This window comes from Sycon ciliatum, chromosome 5, assembly GCF_964019385.1.
Source record: "Sycon ciliatum chromosome 5, ocSycCili1.1, whole genome shotgun sequence".
Taxonomy (NCBI): Eukaryota; Metazoa; Porifera; class Calcarea; order Leucosolenida; family Sycettidae; genus Sycon; species Sycon ciliatum.
This window is the reverse complement of record NC_088647.1, coordinates 38,645,578-38,668,802: the sequence shown is the minus strand read 5'-3', so window position 1 is coordinate 38,668,802 and position 23,225 is coordinate 38,645,578. Positions and strand designations below refer to the sequence as shown.

The 23,225-nt window shown below is 49.2% G+C and overlaps 1 protein-coding gene across 1 annotated transcript; it reads left to right on the top strand.

Moving 5' to 3' along the window:
- Positions 1-8,499: 8,499 nt before the first annotated feature.
- LOC135818622 (uncharacterized) lies at positions 8,500-17,503 on the top strand. The gene is made up of 2 exons (XM_065332009.1): positions 8,500-13,327; positions 16,074-17,503. Exons 1-2 carry the CDS (start codon positions 8,799-8,801, stop codon positions 16,357-16,359), a joined length of 4,815 nt encoding a protein of 1,604 aa, XP_065188081.1. The 5' UTR covers positions 8,500-8,798; the 3' UTR covers positions 16,360-17,503.
- The last annotated feature ends 5,722 nt before the right edge of the window (positions 17,504-23,225 follow it).

Sequence of the window (23,225 nt, the reverse complement as noted above, 5' to 3'; positions counted from 1 at the left end):
GAGCGAGCGATTCAAGGCACAATACGCCGACTGGGGGTATTTCCTGGCAGCAGCGGCAAGGCAATTGACACTGCTCACCCACGCCTCCACTCTCTCCTTGACAAACGATTTCACTCCGTCAGGTTCACCGATACCGCCTGTCTACCCTGTCCTGGATTACCCTGTCCTGGATTACCCTGTCCTGGATTACCCTGTCCTGGATTACCCTGTCCTGGTCTACTCCGTCCTGGATTACCCTGTCCTGATTACCTGTCCTGATTACCCTGTCCTGATTACCCTGTCCTGATTACCCTGTCCTGGATTACCCTGTCCTGGTCTACTCCGTCCTGATTACCCTGTCCTGATTACCTGTCCTGGATTACCCTGTCCTGGTTTACCCTGTCCTGGTCTACCCTGTCCTGGTTTACCCGGTCCTGTTTTACCCGGTCCTGGTTTACCCTGTCCTGGTTTACCCTGTCCTGGTTTACCCTGTCCTGGTCTACCCTGTCCTGGTTTACCCGGTCCTGTTTTACCCGGTCCTGATTTACCCTGTCCTGATTTACCTGGTCCTAATTTCCCTGTCCTGATTTACCCTGTCCTGGTTTACCCTGGCCTAATTACCCTGTCCCGGTTTACTCTGTCCTAATTTTAGGTCACGCGGCCAAGTCCAGCGATAATACCGGTAGATCCACGTCAATGAACTGGGCCATCATAATCGCATGCACAGCAGGGGGATGTTTTCTCCTGCTGACTGTCCTCCTCCTGACTATTCACACAGCTGCAAAGGTAAACACCGTGACAGTGTTAGTAGTTGATACTGTTGAGTGCTGAGTGCTGTACAGTGTACAGTGTACAGTGACTACAGTGTACTTGAAACCTTTAACCTAGTGACATAGTAGTGTAGGTTATGCCTAGTGACATAGTAGTGTAGGTTATGCCTAGTGACATAGTAGTGTAGGTTATGCCTAGTGACATGGTAGTGTAGGTTATGCCTAGTGACATGGTAGTGTAGGTTATGCCTAGTGACATGGTAGTGTAGGTTATGCCTAGTATTAATAGTAGTGTAGGTTATGCCTAGTGACATAGTAGTGTAGGTTATGCCTAGTGACATGGTAGTGTAGGTTATGCCTAGTGACATGGTAGTGTAGGTTATGCCTAGTGACATGGTAGTGTAGGTTATGCCTAGTGACATGGTAGTGTAGGTTATGCCTAGTGACATAGTAGTGTAGGTTATGCCTAGTGACATGGTAGTGTAGGTTATGGCTAGTGGCATAGTAGTGTAGGATATGCCTAGTGACGTAGTAGTGTAGGATATGCCTAGTGACGTAGTAGTGTAGGATATGCCTAGTGACGTAGTAGTGTAGGATATGCCTAGTGACATGGTAGTGTAGGTTATATTGCTTGCTATAGACTGTGCTAGATGCCATGGTGATGTTAGTTGCTATGAGCTGCATTGTTTTTTACTTTTTTTATTTTTACTTCTTGAAGTACATCGACCACTTAAAAAATTAATGCCAAGCATGAGATGCAGCTAGGGGAAGCACGCACAACATGAATCCTGGCAGTGGTGGTGAGGTTTAGGGAGCCCCGCAGGCCTGTGGTCTCGACTTCATGAACACCTAGATGCACCAAGAGTGGGTGGGGAGGAGAGAGAGAGAGAGAGAGAGAGAGAGAGAGAGAGAGAGAGAGAGAGAGAGAGAGAGAGAGAGAGAGAGAGAGAGAGAGAGAGAGAGAGAGATATATATATATATATATATATAGAGAGAGAGAGAGAGAGAGAGAGAGAGAGAGAGAGAGAGAGAGAGAGAGAGAGAGAGAGAGAGAGAGAGAGACAGAGACAGAGACAGAGACAGAGACAGAGACAGAGACAGAGACAGAGACAGAGAGAGAGAGAGAGAGAGAGAGAGAGAGAGAGAGAGAGAGAGAGAGAGAGAGAGAGAGAGAGAGAGAGAGAGAGAGAATGAGAGATAGAGAGAGAGGTTGCGAAATTGCTATGAGCTGTGATGGTTGCTATAGACAGAGTTTTGCCATAGGCTGTTGTGATTGCATGTGATTACATTGGCGCACAAATTATGCACTAGCTGGTCTGGTTCATTGCCGGGTGTACTCAAACGCATAACTTGTGCCCCAGTGTTCTCCATGTTGTCTATTCAAATCTTACAACAGTATACTGATTATATTTGCTGGTAGCCAGCTGATTGGGTAACAAGTGAAGTACATGATTGTATTTTGGTGTGTTTACATGCAGCCAGGCTCAGAACCAAGAGAAGCACTATCATTTGGAACGCCACGTCTGAATCTCAACGAGAAATGGCAGAGACGAGAGTAGGCGACCAGCAACCCAACCAAAATGAAGTACATGACTGTACTCCCTGCAGTCCCGGTGCTCACAATCTCCCTGCAGTCCCGGTGCTCACAATCTCCCTGCAGTCCCGGTGCTCACAATCTCCCTGCAGTCCCGCTGCTCACAATCTCCCTGCAGTCCCGGTGCTCACAATCTCCCTGCAGTCCCGGTGCTCACAATCTCCCTGCAGTCCCGGTGCTCACAATCTCCCTGCAGTCCCGGTGCTCACAATCTCCCTGCAGTCCCGGTGCTCACAATCTCCCCTGCAGTCCCGGTGCTCACAATCTCCCTGCAGTCCCGGTGCTCACAATCTCCCTGCAGTCCCGGTGCTCACAATCTCCCTGCAGTCCCGGTGTATGAGACTTATAGCCCTAGTGCTAGTTGTGGTTCACAAACTTCCATTGCTCATACGGACCAGGTTGATGGTGATGACACGACGCATAGCGGTGAGGACTTAAGCAGGTCGGCGCATGTTACTACACAAATGCATCATGACCGCCAACCGCACACAGTGATTCTGAAAGCAAATGTTTGTGCCCAGAGCAGCCGTGGCTCTAGGAAGGCTGAACAACGCTCGAGTGGCAGCGAACAGCAAGAGCAAGACCATCGATTGCTGTCAGCTGCAGCAAGTACCTATTCCACGTCAAACAAAGGTTATAAACTCGTGTATTCCTCACAGACTCTATCTGAGCCTGCCACTGAGGACCAACACTATGAAGCCGCAGAGTACCAGAGTGTTTCGGAACAAAATTCCATTGACGATCCGCCGCAGCACCCCAGTGATAATATTGAGCTTGAAGGCGCCCAGTATAGCTCTATCGAGCGACTACAACATCTTGTTCAGAAACACCATGTCCACCGATGAACTGCTGCTGCCAACCAGTCATAGTATCCAGCTCGAAGGGGATCTGTACAGCTTTATCCAGCAGCCACGAAAACTTGTTCAGAAAACAATTTCGGTCGCCGATCTGCAGCAATCCAGTGATAATATTCAGTTTGAATCCGATCAGTATAGTTCTGTCGAACCGCGGCGAAAGCTTGCTCATAAAACAGGTTCTGTCGACGATCTGCAGCAGCTATCCAATGAGAATACTCAGCTGGAACGTGACATGTATAGCTTCATCAAGCGGCCACAACAACTTGTTCAGGGAACAATTTCCGCAGATAATCAGCTGCTATCTAGTGATGATAGCCAGCCGCAACGCGATCGGTACAGCTCTGTTGAATGCCGACAAAAGCTGGTTCAGAAAACGCTTTCCACAGACGATTCGCTGCTACTGTATCTAGTGATAATATTCCGCTTGAAGGCGATCAGTATAGCACTATTGAGCGACCACAAAACCTTGTTCAGAAAACAATTCAGTCCGCCAGTAATCCCCTGCTGCCGTCCAGTTATCATGGTAATGATGTTGAGCCGCAAGGAGATCTGTACAGCTCTGTCAAGCGGTCAATCAGGCGGACTGTGTGTTGAGCCGCAAGGAGATCTGTACAGCTCTGTCAAGCGGTCAATCAGGCGGACTGTATGTTGAGCCGCAAGGAGATCTGTACAGCTCTGTCAAGCGGTCAATCAGTAGGGTCCAGCGGATAATGCTCCGAAAATGTTCGTATAATGCTAACCATAATGCTCCAAAAACTGCCTTACTAGTAATGCTGATTATAATGCTTCAGCAAGGGATATAATGCTCTTGGTTTGGGACAAAAATGGAAGAAAGTCTGCACATTGTCAAGGCTTCCAGAAAGTTAAGCCTAGTTCACATTCGACGGGGCGCGACGGGACGCGACGTAAGGATCGACGGGAAGCGACGGGACGGTCTGACGGCGTCCAATGTGAACACCAGGAACGGGAACGCAACCGTACTACCGTACAGATCGGGAAGCGACGGGAAGAGTTGGATCGATCCAACTTTTCATACCGTAGACGGGCGTAGACGGGGACGCAAGCGTACAAAGCGGCTGCAATTCGAGTGTGAACAGGAGACGCCGTCGTGCGCCGACTGCTCCCGATTCGTACTTGGATATTTTTAGCATTTCGAACACTGCACTTCCCATGATAACTCACAGAATGGCTAGCACGACTGGAGTTGAATTTTAGCAACATAAGATCTCATGTCACTTATTGTATTTAGGGATAGTTCAGAAGCGTGACAGACGAACTATTCTATCATTTCCTGGGGCTATTATTTGAATGCCACAACTTTCAGGGCTAATTTTTTGGTCTTCACGAAAAACTGGTATTGTGAACTTGATTCCGCTTCTTTCAAGGAGAAATAATTGAAAAGAAGTCCCGAAAAACGAGAAATTAGGTCCAAAAGTCACCCCGTCACGGACCGTGCCTCATGACTCGCGCCGTTCGACGGTGAACGTCGCAACGACTGCTGCATGTCGTGTCGTACGAATCGTACAGGATTTTACAGCTCACCCCAGCCCTCCCGACAAGCCCTTACGTCCCGTACCGTCGGCGTTGCGTCGAATGTGAACTAGGCTTTATGCATATCGTCGATCTGCCTCTGAAGCTGCCACCTTATCTCTCACGAGCTCCACCACTTCTTAGCACTATAAGACATGATCGCTTCTCCATTGACTGCTCTCCATTCCAACTTTGATGCAGGGTTGTGGCACAATAGTCGGTGAATCAAATCTTTCTCCAAAATTATCCATGTAGTGAGAGATGAAACCATTATTGCAGGTAGTCATTCATTGTTGGGATGAAGTAAATCTTGGCAAATAGTATTCCTTCCTGCAGACAAGCTGTCACTGCGTCCACTTTGTGAATAATGTCTTCATCTGAAACACCAGACGTGAGGCCAGCTCCTGAGATCCGATCTCAGATGCCGGAGAGCCCTCCCATTTGCGGAAATCCTGAAAACACGTGGTCAGAAGTTATTTTGCCACTCTACATCCTTTGCTTGTGCTCTCATCTTCTCCTTGAGATGGTGTGTAGACGTATGTCTTGCCACAATACTCTTCCTTTCTGATAGCATTTAATTAACTGTAGGCCTGGCATTACAACCGTCCACAACTAGCTGTATGTGCTTCATCAGGAAAGTAAGACAAGCGCTGCTGAGCAATCGACTTGGTACTGAGTCCATGAGCCTCCTGAGCTGGACTCGGCAAAGGCAGTTCTTTTGGAACGAGCTTTTTCTGTTTATAGCCGCTCCTTCATCCTGGTCCAAATTTAGCAATGCATCAGTGTCTACTTCAGTATCGCTAGAGATGCTATCGCCAGAGCCTCTGGCACAACGAGAAAACCCTTCTTCGTCTGTTTGGTATTCACTTCGCGTATGTCTCCTCCATAGCTCTCCATTATTCTTGAAGTAAAAAGAAACCTCGTAAATAATTTCTCCGGATTTGTGTCACTTGAGCTGCCTCGGCCTCGGTTGGGCATGCTTCATAAATGGCTTGTATAGGACATTTACCTGACCACATCGCTACAATCATAACGTTTTTATGTAGCAATAGTTATGTAGCGTTAGTGCTAAAGGCCGGTGTTACGTGTCTACACAATCACAAAGTCATGCGCCGGTACAATGCATGGTGCTCAAATGCCCGGAATGGGCGGAGCGTCGTACGCAAGAGGCACACAAAAGGAGTAAAATAGGGCTGTTTCGTTGTTACTCAGAGTTTCATGGCAAAAACCAATCGTCAGACAATATCTCACGATCATAATTGTAGCCGATTGTTGCCAAAAGCCTGGGATTTCCCGATTATTATCCACTATGAAACTCGTTATGCCGCTCAAACTTCACATTATGCTCGTTTTGTTCCTTTCTAATGCTCCATAATGCTCTGATGGAGACTGATGCTCGGATAGTCGTATAATGCCGAATATAATGCCGGCATTATCCGCTGGACCCTATCCGAATCAGGCGGACTGTATGTTGAGCCGCAAGGAGATCTGTACAGCTCTGTCAAGCGGTCAATCAGGCGGACTGTAGCAACACCAGCACACTGAGACTGAGAGTGAGAAGCAATTACCTATCCCACCACTTGCTAATAACAGCAACCATGACAACCAATGCAACCATGACAACCAATGCAACCATGACAACGGTGAGAACCATGACAACCATGGAAGCGATGACAACCATAACAACCTTGGCAACGATGACAACCATGACACATTATGTGTGTACTACTACTACTGGTTGACCTTACCCGCTTGCATCTTAGTGCATGTAGGCATCCGGTTTGCTAAGCCGCACCCGCGTCTTGGAAGTCTAAAAAAGGTTTATGATCTATTAACGGATCAGTAAGACTTTTGACTTTTTCGCATTTTAACTTTCCGAGTCCCTACCTTTACCCACTTGTTGTGCTATTCGTCGTTCTCTCGTCCATCATATCCGGATAAGAACACTTTTTGTGCTATTATGCGTTCTCTCGTCCATCATATCCGGATAATAAGAACACTTTTTGTGCTATTATGCGTTCTCTCGTCCATCATATCCGGATAAGAACACTTTTTGTGCTATTATGCGTTCTCTCGTCCATCATATCCGGATAAGAACACTTTTTGTGCTATTATGCGTTCTCTCGTCCATCATATCCGGATTAGAACCCATGTACGCCTTCTCAGATTAGCCTACTTTTTATCAGCTTACTAGTACTAGAACTTGCAGTATTTTCAGCTGAGTATTCTTGTACTGCTTTGCAGTTGTAGTCAATAGCTGTTGCATAGCGTTAGACGGATATGACCATAAATAGCCTATACTATTGCAATGAAGACTAAGACTTACATTCTCCTGCATGCACCGTCGTCTTCATGCTGACACCTACACGACACTTGTGTATGGTTGGGTCAGACATGGAGGCGGGATTCTAGGAGACTACTACCATCGGGTGTTAGCGGCCGTCGTGAGTTCCCTTCGGGAACGGATACTATAATTTACTTTTATTTTTATTTTTTTACTACCACTACTAGCCTGTCTGTGGTGGAGAAGATACACAAGAGGGTATAGTTTTCACTCTGAGTCTGCTCGCTCGGGAACTGGGCAGATGCCGATTTGCGGATAGACTAGAGTGGCATCGTGTGTGTCAGTGGACGCTGCCTGGTGATCCACAAGATACACATCATATCCGGTCTCAGTAAAACTTGTCCCTGTTCTTGTGAAAGACCCTGGAGAAAAGCATTGGTTGCATACAGAGCATCGGGCAGAATCAGGGCATCGTAAAACAGGTGTGCCTGGTCTGCCTGGTGCTGAGGTGTCCCCGAATGTGGGTTTAGAACTGTCAGGTTCTGCGACACGTTTCTCCCCACCATTGCAATCTGAGACCAGTAGTAACCATAGTAACTGCTAACTACTAACTGCTAGTAATAGTAGTATCGTGACCTTGCCTGACTGTGCTGGCTAGAGCGCTAGGTGGCCTAGTGCCTGACTGTGCTGGCTAGATCGCTAGGTGGCCCAGTGGTTGAGCCGTCACACACAGTGCCACGCCAGTATCCATCTGCGACCCTTCAACCTTTCCGGCGTGCGTCATTTCAGGAGTTTCCTTCATGATTTGCGTCACCGAACGTAACCACGTTTCATTACATGCACGTATTACGCCTTGGCGAGATACAGATGTGCGCATGAGAGGGGCACTGCCATCACGCGCTGGGTACGCGTTCCGGCCCAACGAATTCCTGATGGCCATCAGGCACTGGTCTTCCGTGGCTCACAAAAAGAATGGAGACTGGATCCTACGCCAGTCGATCATCCCCTAAACATTGAGCTTGTACTGAAGCAGTAGAAGCCCATGCACGCAGACCTTACCTTTCTTCACGACGCTGCAATGACAGGGGAAAGGACACGGCCATAGCTGCAGCCAAGAATACAACCCTTGATCTTCTTTAGCACGCCTGTTGCACTGGCATACTGACTACTGACACTGTTAACACTATGAGCTGCAGCCAAGAGTACATAAACCTTAGGTTTATGTACTCTTGGCTGCACTATGAGCTGTGCATGTGAAGAAAGTGCTCCACCAGCAGGATACCGGTACATGAAATCTCAACGCTACGTAGATCTACTACGTAGCGGGCGCAGGACCGAGAGGTATGAGAGGTATGGCGTAGAGAGGTATGAGAGGTATGCCGTATGGCGTAGAATTGACTGCAGTACGGGCAGTACTTGTAGCTGGCTTCCGAGTCAATCATTATTAACCCTTATCCGTGCACCAGGCTGCATCATTATTGACCCCTGTCCGTGCACCAGCCTGCAGGGCAACCCTGGTGCACACCAAGGCTGCGGTCATATTTTAGAGTGTAGAGAGCGTTATTATTACTATGTTCTTGGAAGCACACTCGTCTCCAGTTTGCCTGACATAACTTGTGTTTGCAGTAAGCTTAGCTCTGTGCAGAGATCATCCGCGAACGACTGCACTCTACTCGAACGTCTGCTCGCCTCGTCATCGCTGAGGGAGTTGGATCTTGTCTAGGACTGCCTAAGAGAGGTCTTTTGATCTTTTCTCGGGGCTGATAGTGCGGCCACGAATAACTATGGGATCAATTGAGTTGTTGCTAGCCAGTAGCACACGGCCCAGGACTGTTGGCCGGCTTCACAATCACACTAGCAAATGGTGTGTATTGCAGCTGATGGTATGGCAATTGCTCCTTTTCACTGGTTCTTCGACAGCTGTTGCATGGGAGAGGGCAGCTAGGAATCCCACCGAGGGTCATGAAGTTAAGAAAAACACGGGTGATTACGTGTTGAACGACATCCTATCGCAATTGCACTCCATGGTTAGTGTGGGAGAGGGTTTGCATAACCCTCTGAACCTGGACAAGCAGGTGGTTAGTAGGCCTCCCCAGCAGACAGCGCTACCGTCAACTCTCAACGATGGTGGTAAATGCGCGGCGCTATCCCCCTCACCTTCTCACAACAACACAGCAGGTATGTCACGTGATACAGAGCTTGTGTATAACGGTAACATATCGAACATCGGATCCCTGCTGGAACCGTTTTGCTCTACTGCCAGCCGGCACTTAATGTGGCTTGGGAGAAAGACGTACGAACGTGCATTTCACTTTCAGCCACTGCTGTTGCCAAGACCGGCCTTTGTTAAGGAGCATCCTCGAATTCAGCCTTATGAGGCACTGCTGGCGTTTGGTATGTCGACATCTTCTACACCTTCTGTTGAAAAAATTACTGCCTACGTCATGAACACGTATCAAGCCGATGGACAAACATGGCGGATTTTTCACGTGCTTGATTTTAGTGAGCTTCTTCCCTTCCAGTGCCAAGACCCGGATGATTTTCAGCCCGCAATTACCTTGAGCATGTCTCGTCAGCAAGTGTACTTCTTCGGCTTCGGACCGCAGGCCGTATGTTCTGTTTTGCTCGTTTGGGATATTGGCAGCCGCCACCTGAGCAGGGTCAATGCCACTGATGGACAGCAGGTGCCGCATGTTTACCACACACTTGTTACCATAGAAACAAACATGACGGGTAGTGTTCAAAACGCGGATACAGAACGTGACCATGGTGACGTCCTGCTTTCGTACGGAGGAACATTTTGTGGATTTCATGACGTGTACGCGTGCCCAGAGGAGAAGATCAGTGCTGGCTTGTGGCGCTTTGATTTCAACAACACACTGTCGGATGGAATAGTGCTGGGCAGATGGTCAAAGGTTCCGGTCGAAACCAAGCCTGGATCACCATATCCTTCCGCTCGCATATCTGCGAGTGTCTTTTTCGCTGCTCCGGACCGGATCTTGATGTACGGTGGAATCGGCGTAGTGAGAGCCAGTGAGCTCAATGAGTCGAATGAGTCTCTGAGTTGCAGCGAATGCCGTGAGGTGGCCCTATGTGATTTATGGCAACTCAACCTTGGAACATTGACTTGGCAAGTGCTTAGCAGTAATCTTACTCTGAATTGTGCCCAGCGAGCTCCATCGAACTGCTTTGGCTTTCCGAGATTTGCCAATCGCCAGTTCTGTGCCTACGACCCAGTGGAAGAAGTCATTTCTGTACCAACAATAGTTCTGACTGAGTTTTCCCTGGGTGCATTATGTAACATTGGTTCTTTCGCTCTTTCAAGATTTTATTTGAATAGCGTGGAAAGCGGCTGGAGAACCTGGGAACAAACATCCGCCCAAGACCTTTACATCGTTGCGAGCGGAATAGAGCGTCTTCTCTCCTCCGGCTTTGCCACAGCTACGCACAGGGTGTTTTGCGTGGATCTCGGCTTCTTGCTGACTTCTGACATGACACTGCGATACGACCACGTGACCGGGATGGATTCGGTCAATCTACAATTTCTACCAGACAACTTGAACAAGATTTATAGATTCGCTGGCAACACTGGCTGCATTAGCCCAGCCCCTATTGTAGCGGAGTCGCGTTCTTTCGAGAAGGAGGACTACAAGGAGCACTACTTCATCGTACTTGGCGGCTTTTGCCTTCTGAAGGGTGAGAGCCCTGACAATCGGCTGCTTGCCAGCTGGGATGTTCTGCCTGTTTGGTCGTATCTAAATGAGAATCTTGAATTTGGATACTTGATGAAACTAGTGAGACCAGCCCCTGAGTTCCTGCACCAAGTGTTTCACACAGTTGTACCATTGTCAGAAGAGCCAGTAGCAGGGCAGAACATACGCAATGGTGCCCAGGCCCCAGCCCAAGGCAGTCCTGGAACGGTTCACAAAGCCGCTCTTTATGGTGGTGTATCATTACTTGGCCACATTGTTCCACCAGACGTATGGTGCTTTGATCTGCGAGAGCATTACTGGACACAAGCAAACCTCACCACAAACACCCATGTACCACAATGGAGAAGCAATGCCATATTCGGCCATGTCGCATTCCCTGTTCCTGGACCCTCCTCCGCGTTTGCCATATACGGTGGATTCCAAGGCGATTTTGGCTTGCCTCTGTTCTCCAGTAACCGTAGCTACATGTTTGAATTTTCAAACCTGGAGGAGTGTGAAGGACAGTGGGTAGAGCTGCAGGCTAGGTCACGTCCGCTACCAGGCCTTGCACTACATAGCGTCACGATAGTGAGCAGTGACATCTACGTATTTGGCGGCCTGTGTGACCTGGAGCAGCGAAATAGCCTGCTTCGCTTGCAAATTGATCGACGGCCGAGCTACACTGTAGAGTGGGTTGAGGTGAAGCAGGCCAGGACTTTGCCTGCCATGTTTGGCCACAGTCTGACAGAGTTTACGCCGGATTTCTTGCTTCTTCTCGGTGGCATTCATTACGATTCCGCAAGATGTCATAATAACCTAGCTGGGTTCTGCTTCAACAGCAAGGGTGCCGTGGCTTATCTGATGCGGATTGGTGGTGGTGGTGCTACTGATGCTGCTGCTGCTGGCTCGCAGCAACGTGCTGACATCATACCGTTCTTCCCTCATCACCCAATTGCCCTACACAAAGCTGTCAGTCAGTTTATCTTTGGCGGGGCTGTCAATGCAGCAGAGTTTCGTCAGGAGTACGCTAGGCTCATGTCACAAGACTGCCACAGCCAAATCCCCAGTTCATCGTGCCCACTTGGGTATGGGCGCAATGGTTCAACATGCATGCCATGTCCACAGGAATACATCTCCACAGGAACTGGTGGGAAATGTGTGCCATGCCCGAAGTTTCAAGTCACCAACGGCACGGGACAGACCATGTGTATGATACCACCGCCATGCAAAGACAACAGTTGCCATGGCCACGGTACATGCTATTCAGTCGATCTGTACGTGGCGGCGTGCTCTTGTGAATTCGGTTACACGACATATGACAATTGCCAGCTACCCTTTACCTACCTTGGTATGGGTGCTACAATAACTGTTGTTCTGCTGTGTGTGACCCTTATTCTTCGACGATGTATTCTACTACGCAGGAAGGCACAGAGTAAGCTGGTTCAGAAAGAGCGCGAGCTCCTTGTGTCCCGCTGGAAACTGGGACAATTGTCACGTGGATCCAGAATACAGTACAAGGAGTTGACATTCCTGAATCAAATTGGTGAGGGTGCGTTCGGTCAGGTGTTCTTGGCCGAGCTCAGTTGTTTGAAGGTAGCGGTCAAGACTCTCCGTGGATGTCGTTTATCAAGACGAGCGGCATGCAAGCGATTTCAAGTAGAGGCGGAGCACATGCGTACTGTTCACCACCCCAATATCGTCATGTTCTTTGGTGGAGGCAGAGAGCCCAAATCCAAGTGTCCGTTCATCGTTATGGAATACATGTCGCATGGATCGCTCAAGCAGGTTCTCTCCAACACTGATATTGACCTGGACATTGGCAAGAAGCTTGGCTTTGCACTGGATGTCGCTCAGGGCATGGAGTTCTTGCATGGCTCAACATCACCACGCATTCATTGCGACTTGAAAAGCGCCAATATGTTAGTGACAGAAAAGTGGCAGATCAAGATAAGTGATTTCGGTATGCTGTTCCTGATGTCGACAATACATGACTATGATCCTACTGATCCGCAAGAAAACTTGCTATCTTCCCATGGTATCTTGATCTCATCCGATGATGATGATGATGACTTCAATACCCAAGAGTACAACGACGATCCATCTGCAAGTCTTCTTACGCGGAGCAACAGACATAACTTAGCTGGAAGGGAACTGCGGAACATTGCCTCCTCTATCAATGCAACACGGAAGAGTGGCAATGGTGACTTGTGCCATAGCAATGCTGCTGCTGCTGCTGGTGCTGGTGCTGCTGCTGCTGCTCGTGTTGGTGTTGGTGCTGCTGGTGTTGTTCAAAGTGGTGGCGGTGGTGCAGCTGCTGCTGCTGGCGGTGTTGGTGCTGGTTGTACCCCTGTTTCTGCTGTTTCTGCTGCTGCTGCTGCTGCTGCTGCTGCTGGTGGTGTTGCTGGTGGTATTGCTGGTGGTGGTGTTGCTGGTGGTATTGCTGGTGGTGGTATTGCTGGTGGTGGTGTTGCTGGTGGTATTGGTGGCACTCCTGGTCTGGTTACCACACGTGACTTAACTCAGCGGATGGGAACACTGCGATGGTGTGCTCCTGAGGTGATCAAAGCCGTTTTCTACGGATCTTCGGAGTGCGCTTTCAACAAGCACACAGATGTCTATAGGTAAGTCTATACACTCGTTTGAGTACACAAGACCAGGCACTGTCGTTGTCATAGTGACCATGAGATGCTCACACGTCGTGGACAAAAATGGAATGTTGTACTATAAGTTAGTTGCACAGTGTATCTCAAAGTCGAATACACATTTCCGTACTTCATATTGAAAGTCGAATACACGTTGTCCATACTTCATATTGAAAGTCGAATACACGTTTCCATACTTCATATTGAAAATCTAATACACGTTGTCCATACTTCATATTGGAAGTACAAGCGGAATTAAGGAACCCAAGTTATCTTACTTTGAAGTATAAGGCATTATGGTGGATCTTCCCTGGCTTAGTACACACTGTACCAAGAGTACCTAACCTCTGTAGGCTAGCCCTGCACCTATTGACTAGCCCTGCACCTGTAGGCTAGCCCTGCACCTGTTGGCTAGCCCTGCACCTGTTGGCCTGCCCTGCACCTGTTGGCCAGCCCTGCACCTATTGACTAGCCCTGCACCTGTTGGCCAGCCCTGCACCTGTTGGCCAGCCCTGCACCTGTTGGCTAGCCCTGCACCTGTTGGCCAGCCCTGCACCTGATGGCTAGCCCTGCACCTATTGGCTAGCCTTGCACCTGTTGGCTAGCCCTGCACCTATTGACTAGCCCTGCACCTGTTGGCTAGCCCTGCACCTGTTGGCTAGCCCTGCACCTGTAGGCTAGCCCTGCACCTGTAGGCCAGCCCTGCACCTATTGGCCAGCCCTGCACCTAGTACCTATTGGCTAGCCCTGCACCTGTTGGCTAGCCCTGCACCTGTTGGCCAGCCCTGCACCTGTAGGCTAGCCATGCACCTGTTGGCCAGCCCTGCACCTGTTGGCTAGCCCTGCACCTGTTGGCCAGCCCTGCACCTATTGGCTAGCCCTGCATCTGTTGGCCAGCCCTGCACCTATTGGCTAGCCCTGCACCTGTTGGCTAGCCCTGCACCTGTTGGCCAGCCCTGCACCTATTGGCTAGCCCTGCATCTGTTGGCCAGCCCTGCACCTATTGGCTAGCCCTGCATCTGTTGGCCAGCCCTGCACCTATTGGCTAGCCCTGCATCTGTTGGCCAGCCCTGCACCTATTGGCTAGCCCTGCATCTGTTGGCCAGCCCTGCACCTATTGGCTAGCCCTGCATCTGTTGGCCAGCCCTGCACCTATTGGCTAGCCCTGCATCTGTTGGCCAGCCCTGCACCTATTGGCTAGCCCTGCATCTGTTGGCCAGCCCTGCACCTATTGGCTAGCCCTGCATCTGTTGGCCAGCCCTGCACCTGTTGGCTAGCCCTGCACCTGTTGGCCAGCCCTGCACCTATTGGCTAGCCCTGCATCTGTTGGCCAGCCCTGCACCTATTGGCTAGCCATGCATCTGTTGGCCAGCCCTGCACCTATTGGCTAGCCCTGCATCTGTTGGCCAGCCCTGCACCTATTGGCTAGCCTTGCATCTGTTGGCCAGCCCTGCACCTATTGGCTAGCCCTGCATCTGTTGGCCAGCCCTGCACCTATTGGCTAGCCCTGCATCTGTTGGCCAGCCCTGCACCTGTTGGCTAGCCCTGCACCTGTTGGCCAGCCCTGCACCTATTGGCTAGCCCTGCATCTGTTGGCCAGCCCTGCACCTATTGACTAGCCCTGCATCTGTTGGCCAGCCCTGCACCTATTGGCTAGCCCTGCATCTGTTGGCCAGCCCTGCACCTATTGGCTAGCCCTGCATCTGTTGGCCAGCCCTGCACCTGTTGGCTAGCCCTGCACCTGTTGGCCAGCCCTGCACCTATTGGCTAGCCCTGCATCTGTTGGCCAGCCCTGCACCTATTGGCTAGCCCTGCATCTGTTGGCTAGCCCTGCACCTGTTGGCTAGCCCTGCATCTGTTGGCTAGCCCTGCATGTGACACTATCAAGGTTTATACATGTATAATGTGGTCTGTACTGGGACTGATTACGGTCAGCTTTGATGCATGTCCAGTCAGGGGCGTGCTCGGCCCCCCAACTAGGGGGGTGCACGGGAGCCAAGGGGAGCCCCCCCCGGCAATTTTCTGCAATTAATTATTTGTTTGCAACCTTTCTTGAATTTTAGAGCATATTTGCATACATTACAATTCCAATTACCCAGATTGAAAATTTTTGGGGGTGCACGTGCCCCCCGTGCCCATTGCCGAGCACGCGCCTGTGTCCTGATGGCTTGTTTGTTTCCTTGTCTATGTGCGCATATGTGTATGTATGTGTGTGTGTGTGTGTGTGTGTGTGTGTGTGTGTGTGTGTGTGTGTGTGCGCGTGTTTTTTGCCTGCATGTATGTATGCTCACGCATGTTCACATATGTGGTCGTGCGGGTGTGTTCCCGGCTGTTTCTGTTAGATACCCGTCCATTCACCTGCCCCACATGCATTCATACAATCATCTGCCCACATGCCCACATGCCTATCCACTTATCCACCTACCACTGTTCCTATTGCCAACTGCCCAATGGGCTGACCTATGAAATGTTGCAACTTACTTATTTCAATGTGCTTACCTATGCAATGATGCGACTTATTGCTAAGTGCTAACCTATGCAATGATGTAACTGGTTACAATATGCTAACCTATGCAATGATGTAACTTATTGCTAAGTGCTAACCTATGCAATGATGCGACTCGTTACAATGTGCTAACCTATGCAATGATGCAACTTGTTGCTGCCTGTGTGCTCACCCATGTTATCAATTGCAATTTGTTGCTGTGTGCTGACCCGTCTACAGCTTCAGCATAGTACTGTGGGAGATATTGACACGGAAGTTACCATTCGACAGCATGGTCGATGAGAGCCTGGTACTTGCAGCTGTGCAGGCTGGCACACGGCCACAACTTCCACAACGACGTCACCACGACTCATACCAGTACATCAATATCATTGAAGCATGTTGGAGTGCCAGTCCGGAGGACCGCTGGCTATTCCCCGACATTGTGAAGTGCCTGATTCGAGAGAAGAAACGCCTGGCCTCAGTGAAGCCCGCACACATTGGTCCGGGTGCTCCACATCTTTAAATAATTATGATGATGTCATCACACCTTGTGACTTAACACTGGCAGCTGTGTGACGTCATCATGCGAGTTGATCTAGTACTGGCTGCTTGCAGTGCTTGGCTGCTATCACACAGTATGAGGATGATGACATGGCAACTGACGTCCTGTCTTCAATCCGGGTCTTCAATCCGGGTACTAGGACAGGCCCCCCGTGTGTCCTAGTTTGCAGACGGTCACGTGTGTTGCTCAGGCTGAGTGTGTCCTTTGGTGCCCGTTTTCTACCGGACATTCCGACTCCCTGGGAACGTGTATGTGGTCATGTCACCCCCTTTCATTGTTGATTTGGTCATGTCACCCCCTTTCATTGTTGATTTGGTCATGTCACCCCCTTTCATTGTTGATTTGGTCATGTCACCCCCTTTTATTGTTGATTTGGTCATGTCACCGCCTTTCATTGTTGATTTGGTCATGTCACCCCCTTTCATTGTTGATTTGGTCATGTCACCCCCTTTCATTGTTGATTTGGTCATGTCACCCCCTTTCATTGTTGATTTGGTCATGTCACCCCCTTTCATTGTTGAAATTTTGGTCATGTCACCCCCTTTCATTGTTGATGAGCATTATGCTAGCATTATTTTTATTTATTTTATTATAACACTACATTTCCGCAAAAGTGGCATTATACTCAAATAGTCCATCGGCCAAATCTCAGAAAGGGCCTCTTTCGGCGAAGGTGATGCACTGAAGCTCCAACTAAACGCCCTTTGGCACACTAGCTCATGAGACCCCATAGAATACGAATCCGATTGTTGGACGTTGCCAATCCAGTCCAGGATAGTCGAACTGGGTCGAATACCTTCTTCCGATTTTCGTAATTTCGTCCACCATTACATCTTTCTCATCGATTTTTTTCGCTTGGCGAATGTTCTTGAGCCGCTGAGCAGAATCTACGCACGCTCGAACACTTGAAATGCCTGCATGCTGACGGTTCGCAAGATTCTAGCGAGCTTGGTGGAAATCTATTATTTATTTTGACATTTTTGGGGGAATCTGAATTAGAACGGTAGAAGCTCATTCGGAGAAGACGGCGTGTCGCCGCTGTCGGATTGTCGCTACTGTGTTTCAGACGTATTTGCTTGAACGTGCTATTGAGGATGGACAGAAGATGAAGTGACGGCTTTCTGGAACACGGACGTTGTGTCTACATTGTAGCTGAAACATCTCATCTGGCGTCTAGAACGCAATTATTATGAGTTGTGAGTGCCAGCTGAGCTGAACACAAGCTGGACACCATTCGTCAGCTGGGAATTTGCATCGAAGCTCTTGATAGCCACGATAAGCATAATTATACAGAGGTAACCTTGTTTGACTCAATACGCATGCAGGTGATACCACTTGTGGCACTACAATGTAAATGGTGCAAAATTGATGCAACAGCGAATATGTACTTCGTACAATCACGAACAATTGTAAGGCAAGTGTTCATGGCTGTCATAGAAGAATTTCAGCCCGGAAGTCTTGTTGTCATGGTCATAAATAATACAGGACTTGAGTTGGCTCTGGACATAAACACACTTGTGGTGAATACGGTCATTATTGCGAGAAAAATATTTAGCCACTGTATGTTAACACATGATGCCGCACTACACGCAATATTTCATGTACATGTATGTGAGACTCAATTGCATCCACAAGGCCGTAGATGCATGTAAGCACACAATACTGTACAGTATAAGTAGTAGTCGACATGTGGTGCCTTCCTGCTGCACATGCAAATGCGGCAAGTAGGCAACGACACATGACCTATCTGCACCGCACAGCGTGAGCTTAGAAAGGAATATTGCACACATAGTGCTATTTGTGTTCCGATATCGTTAAGCCGGTATACATGTACTAGTATCCTTATACATGTACCTGGTCACTCGATAGGCGATGCCGACTGTACTAATCTTATCCATATTACCCGTCAGGTTGTAGCACACTGCGTCAGATCACTATGCAACAAAACAAGACACTATGCAACAAAACAAGAGCTTTGCCCGGGGCGAATATACACTGAAGCAAAGTAGGTTTCAAGGGTACAGCACTAGTCACGATGAGGGGAGTTATGAGGATGGTTAGGCCGTGACACATAGATGATGATTGTTAATGATTCATGCACAGAGGAAAATTACCACCAATGGCGATGATATTGCTTTCACAACAATGACATCAGTAGGAGCAGTGACACAACCTTACTGCTCCAAGTAGGATTTACAAGCGAGTGAAGGGAGAGCAGACTGGTCTAATAGCAGACCGGGTCTAAGCAAGGAAGTAATTGGCATCAGAGGTGAGCTTGCACATGCACATCAGAAAACAGATGATGATCACCAAACACAGAGAAGTTGGCTATGTGTATGTTTGTGTCACTGTGTGTGCATGTGTGTGTGTGTGTGTGTGTGTGTGCATGTGTGTTTGTGTGTATGCGCGCACATCTGTGTGTGAGAGAGAGGCAGACAGACAGATAGCATATGGGTATTATGGTGGGAGGGATCAAGGTCTGACCTCAGAGTTAAATGCTGACGGTGTGGAATAGCAACAGTGCGAAATCGGGCAGGGTGGTTAATGGCCCACACTGGAGCCGAGTAGGAGCGCCAGTGGTTGAGGGCTAGCACAGGAGTAGCAGCAGCTCCAGCCTAGGAAGATCAGCTTCTGGATGAAAATCTCCCGGACACAGTAGGTACCAAGCTTCACTAGCAGATTGCCGGCAGGGGTGCACGGCGAGCACCCGTACATCCCTCAAGCCACCAGAGCCGCAGTACTTGGAGACGATCCAGGTGCTTACCCGCCAACAATGCTGAGAAGGCACTGGAGCCATACAGGAACTTATGATCGAGCATGACCACAGACTTGAAATACAGGGTCCGGCGTTGAATACTGAGACAGCGACGTCTCCTCCACAGAACACCACTCAGCCCCACCATTGCATTATTTTCGCTTTTTCATGATTTTTACAATTGTGTTAGAGCACACAGCACTCGATGCAACATTTACCAGTGACTAAATAACTCCGCGTCTCCGACCATAACTGCAGCGTTCCCGTGAGCCTGTTGGATTTCCGTCAGCCTGTTGAGATTTATCTTCATCTCGTCACATGTGAGCCTGTGTGTTTCATCCGTATCGTGGCACAATTACACAGACACGATTTCCAACTCAGGCCGGTTCCGTTGCTCGAAGGGTTGGCGGTAAGAGTTGCTACGCCGTCTGTGGCTGCATGGGAACTTGGCGAGTCGTCGTCTTTCTCCATAAATCCTGATCGCCACGCGAACAACAGCCACTATTGCCTAAAAACTACGACACAACAGTATCAAGCTCGCCCCAGCAGAAGGACACGAATGACGAGCGCTAAGACGGAGAAAGAGAGACAGGGTTAGCGAGAGCTGACTAGTGCAGGTACGCTGTCATCTCCTGAGGTGGTGGGCGAAGCAGCGAAGTGAAACAAAGGAAGATAGAACTTATTATAGAAGGCATACGGAGGCACCAAAACCTATTGCCTGTCACATACTAAGTGCCATTTAGGGTTGACAGCTCTCAGCTGACAGCCTCAAAAATTTGAAAATCTGCTCAAAAAACTCTCGATCAGAACTCTGCGCACTCTCAAATGGAGCGCACAGTAAAAACTCGGCGACGAAGAACGCTTCGTATCGGCGCCCTGGACTGAATTCGGCACGTCCAACAAACGGAATAGTGTTCTCTGATATATTCTCTACGTACTGGGTATGGTCGCGTTTAGTTGGAAGCTCAGTGCATCACCACTTTCGATTTTGAGACTTGGCCGATGGACTAAAATGGCCTTACTTCTGCGAAGACCAGGCTTACAAGTAGGGTGAAAATCACTTTTTTGAGAAAAATGATGTTTTGTGAAAATGTTGTGTCGCGTGGACGCTCGAGGGCAGTGAAGTGGAACCAAAGAGAATATTCCCTGCTACTCCTCTAGTCACAACGAAGAGTTTTTGAGCTGATCGAACGGATTCCATCTCCTACACTCAGGGATGGCGAAATTTCTGCGCTAGCTGCTGCTTGCGGAAAATGGTGAAGAAATCGTCTCCAGTTAAAGTCGTGATGGCGATAGCGAGGAGAACCTGGACGACATCGATCCAGCCAATCGAAGTACGGAGATACTAGCTGTTTCTTGGCCTCACACAAAGGGAACACGCGCAGCAGAGCTCATACGTTTGCAGCAAGTTCACGAGGAAAAAGGCTTGAAGCGCAGTGTGAAAACTGTTTTGAATTGAAGTCCTTGGCGATGAAGTGCTACTGAATGCCAGGCGAATGAGCTAGCAGATCGAGAGGCCTCCACTCCAGACTTTCCTCGGTGGACAGCTAGCTGCAAGGGATTGTATGGAGCAATGCCAATAGCAGCATAAAATTGGCATTATGATCATGATTTTCTAGCATTATCAGAGGCCTGCGTGGGAAGTGGCACTATCATCTGCGATCTCACAAAGACCCAGAATCTGCGTGTTTCGATGAACTGGATAGTGTCATTGGAAGAGACCTGATTCCGGCCCTCACTGGTCGTCCCAGCCTGTCAGATACTGAACGCAAACTGTTGGCACTGCCTGTCAGGTTCGGTGGCCTCGCCCACCCGAGTATTGCCCAGGACTCCAGTGAACAGCGAAGAGTGAGTCTGAGGGTATCGTGCTTAAAAGAGGACTGGTGCAACGAAATAGACACCTAAAACAAATACAAACAGCTTCAAGTTTACACGGCGAGAGAAAGTATACAGGTTATATTTGGTGAGAATGAAATCGATAGAAGTATACAGATCATGGCCAAACACTCGCCTTAGGCACCTATTGCTGGTTGACTCAAGTTTGTCTCTGAGTTTAGCAGACAAGCAGTGAACATAACATGTGCTGGCATAGTCCGAGGTACTCTGGACAATTGTCAGGTAAAACATGCGGCGGCCGGTCATGGAGACATTGCGGCGCCTGTGGCGGAATGAGGCAACCTTGCACTGTGCCTTTGCGCACACACGCTCAACCTGCTGCTCGAAGCTGAGGGACGAGTCCAATAGGAGGCCAAGGTACAGAACATGGCTGGACTCGGGGATTACGGTGCCTTTGCAGGTGATGCTGGGGATCACGTCCAGTTGCGCAGTAGGTCGTCTGAGCAGCAGTAGCTGAGACTTTTTGGGATTCAGCACCAGTCCCCGCTCGCTGAGGAAGTCCTCCAGATTCAAGAGATCTGTCTGCAGCATTCTGAGTACGGTTGAAGCCTTGCGACCAATGACGTAGAACGCGATGTCGTCCGCAAACAGGAGAGCACGGCAATGTTGAAATTTCTGAGGGGTACGCCGGATATAAATGCAGAAAAGTAAGGGGCCTAACACGGAGCCTTGTGGTACACCACGTGAGCAGGGCTCTGTACTGCCTCGGGCATCGCCGACAACGACCTGCTGGGTTCTCCCAGTAAGGTAGTCTGCGAACCAACGCAATGCCACACCTCCGACGCCAACTGAAGACAGTTCCTGCACGAGCTTGCTATGCTGAACGCGGTCGAAGGCCTTGCTCATGTCCACAAACATGGCTCCACACAGCTGCTTCTTTAAGTTCTTGTCCAAGGCCAACTGCCAGTCGTTTATTGCATATGCCAAAAGGTCTTCACAGCTGTGATTGCGCCTGTAAGCAAACTGCTCCTCCGGTAGTGCACCGAGTTCCGTAGAACTACGAAACGTGCACAATACTGCTCAAACCAAGCCATTTTTTCATACTTACTACTGGTCACGGAGTTGCTGGCATTACAGAGGAACAGCAGCATTATAAGTAGCATTACGATACAGTTTTTCTGGCATTGCCATTAGCATTATCCCGCAAAATAACTAGCATTATCCGCCCAGGCCTATCAACAGCAACAACAACTGGGTCCTACATAGCTGTGCTGCTAGTGTAATCAAGTCGAAAAACATGTTAAACTACCAAGCACCACTACCAAGCACCAATACCAAGCACCACTACCAAGCACCACTACCAAGCACCACTACCAAGCAAGGCTTCTGTGTATATAGTGTAATACTAGTAGGTGCACGAGACTCGAGAAGATGCAAACGAGGGATTTGGACTCATCGTCATCATCGTCATACCAATAGTTACAATGTAGGGTCCGGCGGATTCTGCTCGAAAAGGTGGCGGATTCTGCTCGAAAAGGTGGCGGATTCTGCTCGAAAAGGTGGCGGATTCTGCTCGAAAAGGTGGCGGATTCTGCTCGAAAAGGTGGCAGATTCTGCTCGAAAAGGTGGCGGATTCTGCTCGAAAAGGTGGCGGATTCTGCTCGAAAAGGTGGCAGATTCTGCTCGAAAAGGTGGCGGATTCTGCTCGAAAAGGTGGCGGATTCTGCTCGAAAAGGTGGCGGATTCTGCTCGAAAAGGTGGCGGATTCTGCTCGAAAAGGTGGCAGATTCTGCTCGAAAAGGTGGCGGATTCTGCTCGAAAAGGTGGCAGATTCTGCTCGAAAAGGTGGCGGATTCTGCTCGAAAAGGTGGCGGATTCTGCTCGAAAAGGTGGCGGATTCTGCTCGAAAAGCAGTGTATTAATTGGCAGAACCATACAAACCTTATCAGTTATGGCGGGCAATTCCTCGAATTCTGCTCCGTCTTGGCGGTACACTCTCACAACACCAACACGCAGAAGTCTCTGCTGAGAGCGCTATGGCTCGGCAATGGCCATTTCTTTATCCACATACCGGTACCAAACATATTTATATTTATATTTATTACAACATCTCAAGACTCGGTGGAAACACCGGCCAATGTTAAGAGAGTGGGTGAAATATGAAACTTACCAGAAAAAGTACCGAATTCTGCCAATTTTTCCGCCGGCAGAATCCGCCGGACCCTACCAAGAGTAC

Excerpts from the sequence above, each read along its gene's own strand:
- LOC135818622 (XM_065332009.1), top strand. The coding sequence starts at position 8,799 with ATGGGATCAATTGAGTTGTTGCTAGCCAGTAGCACACGGCCCAGGACT. Across the intron at positions 13,328-16,073 it reads AAGCACACAGATGTCTATAG|CTTCAGCATAGTACTGTGGG; the intron begins GTAAGTCTATAC and ends ACCCGTCTACAG.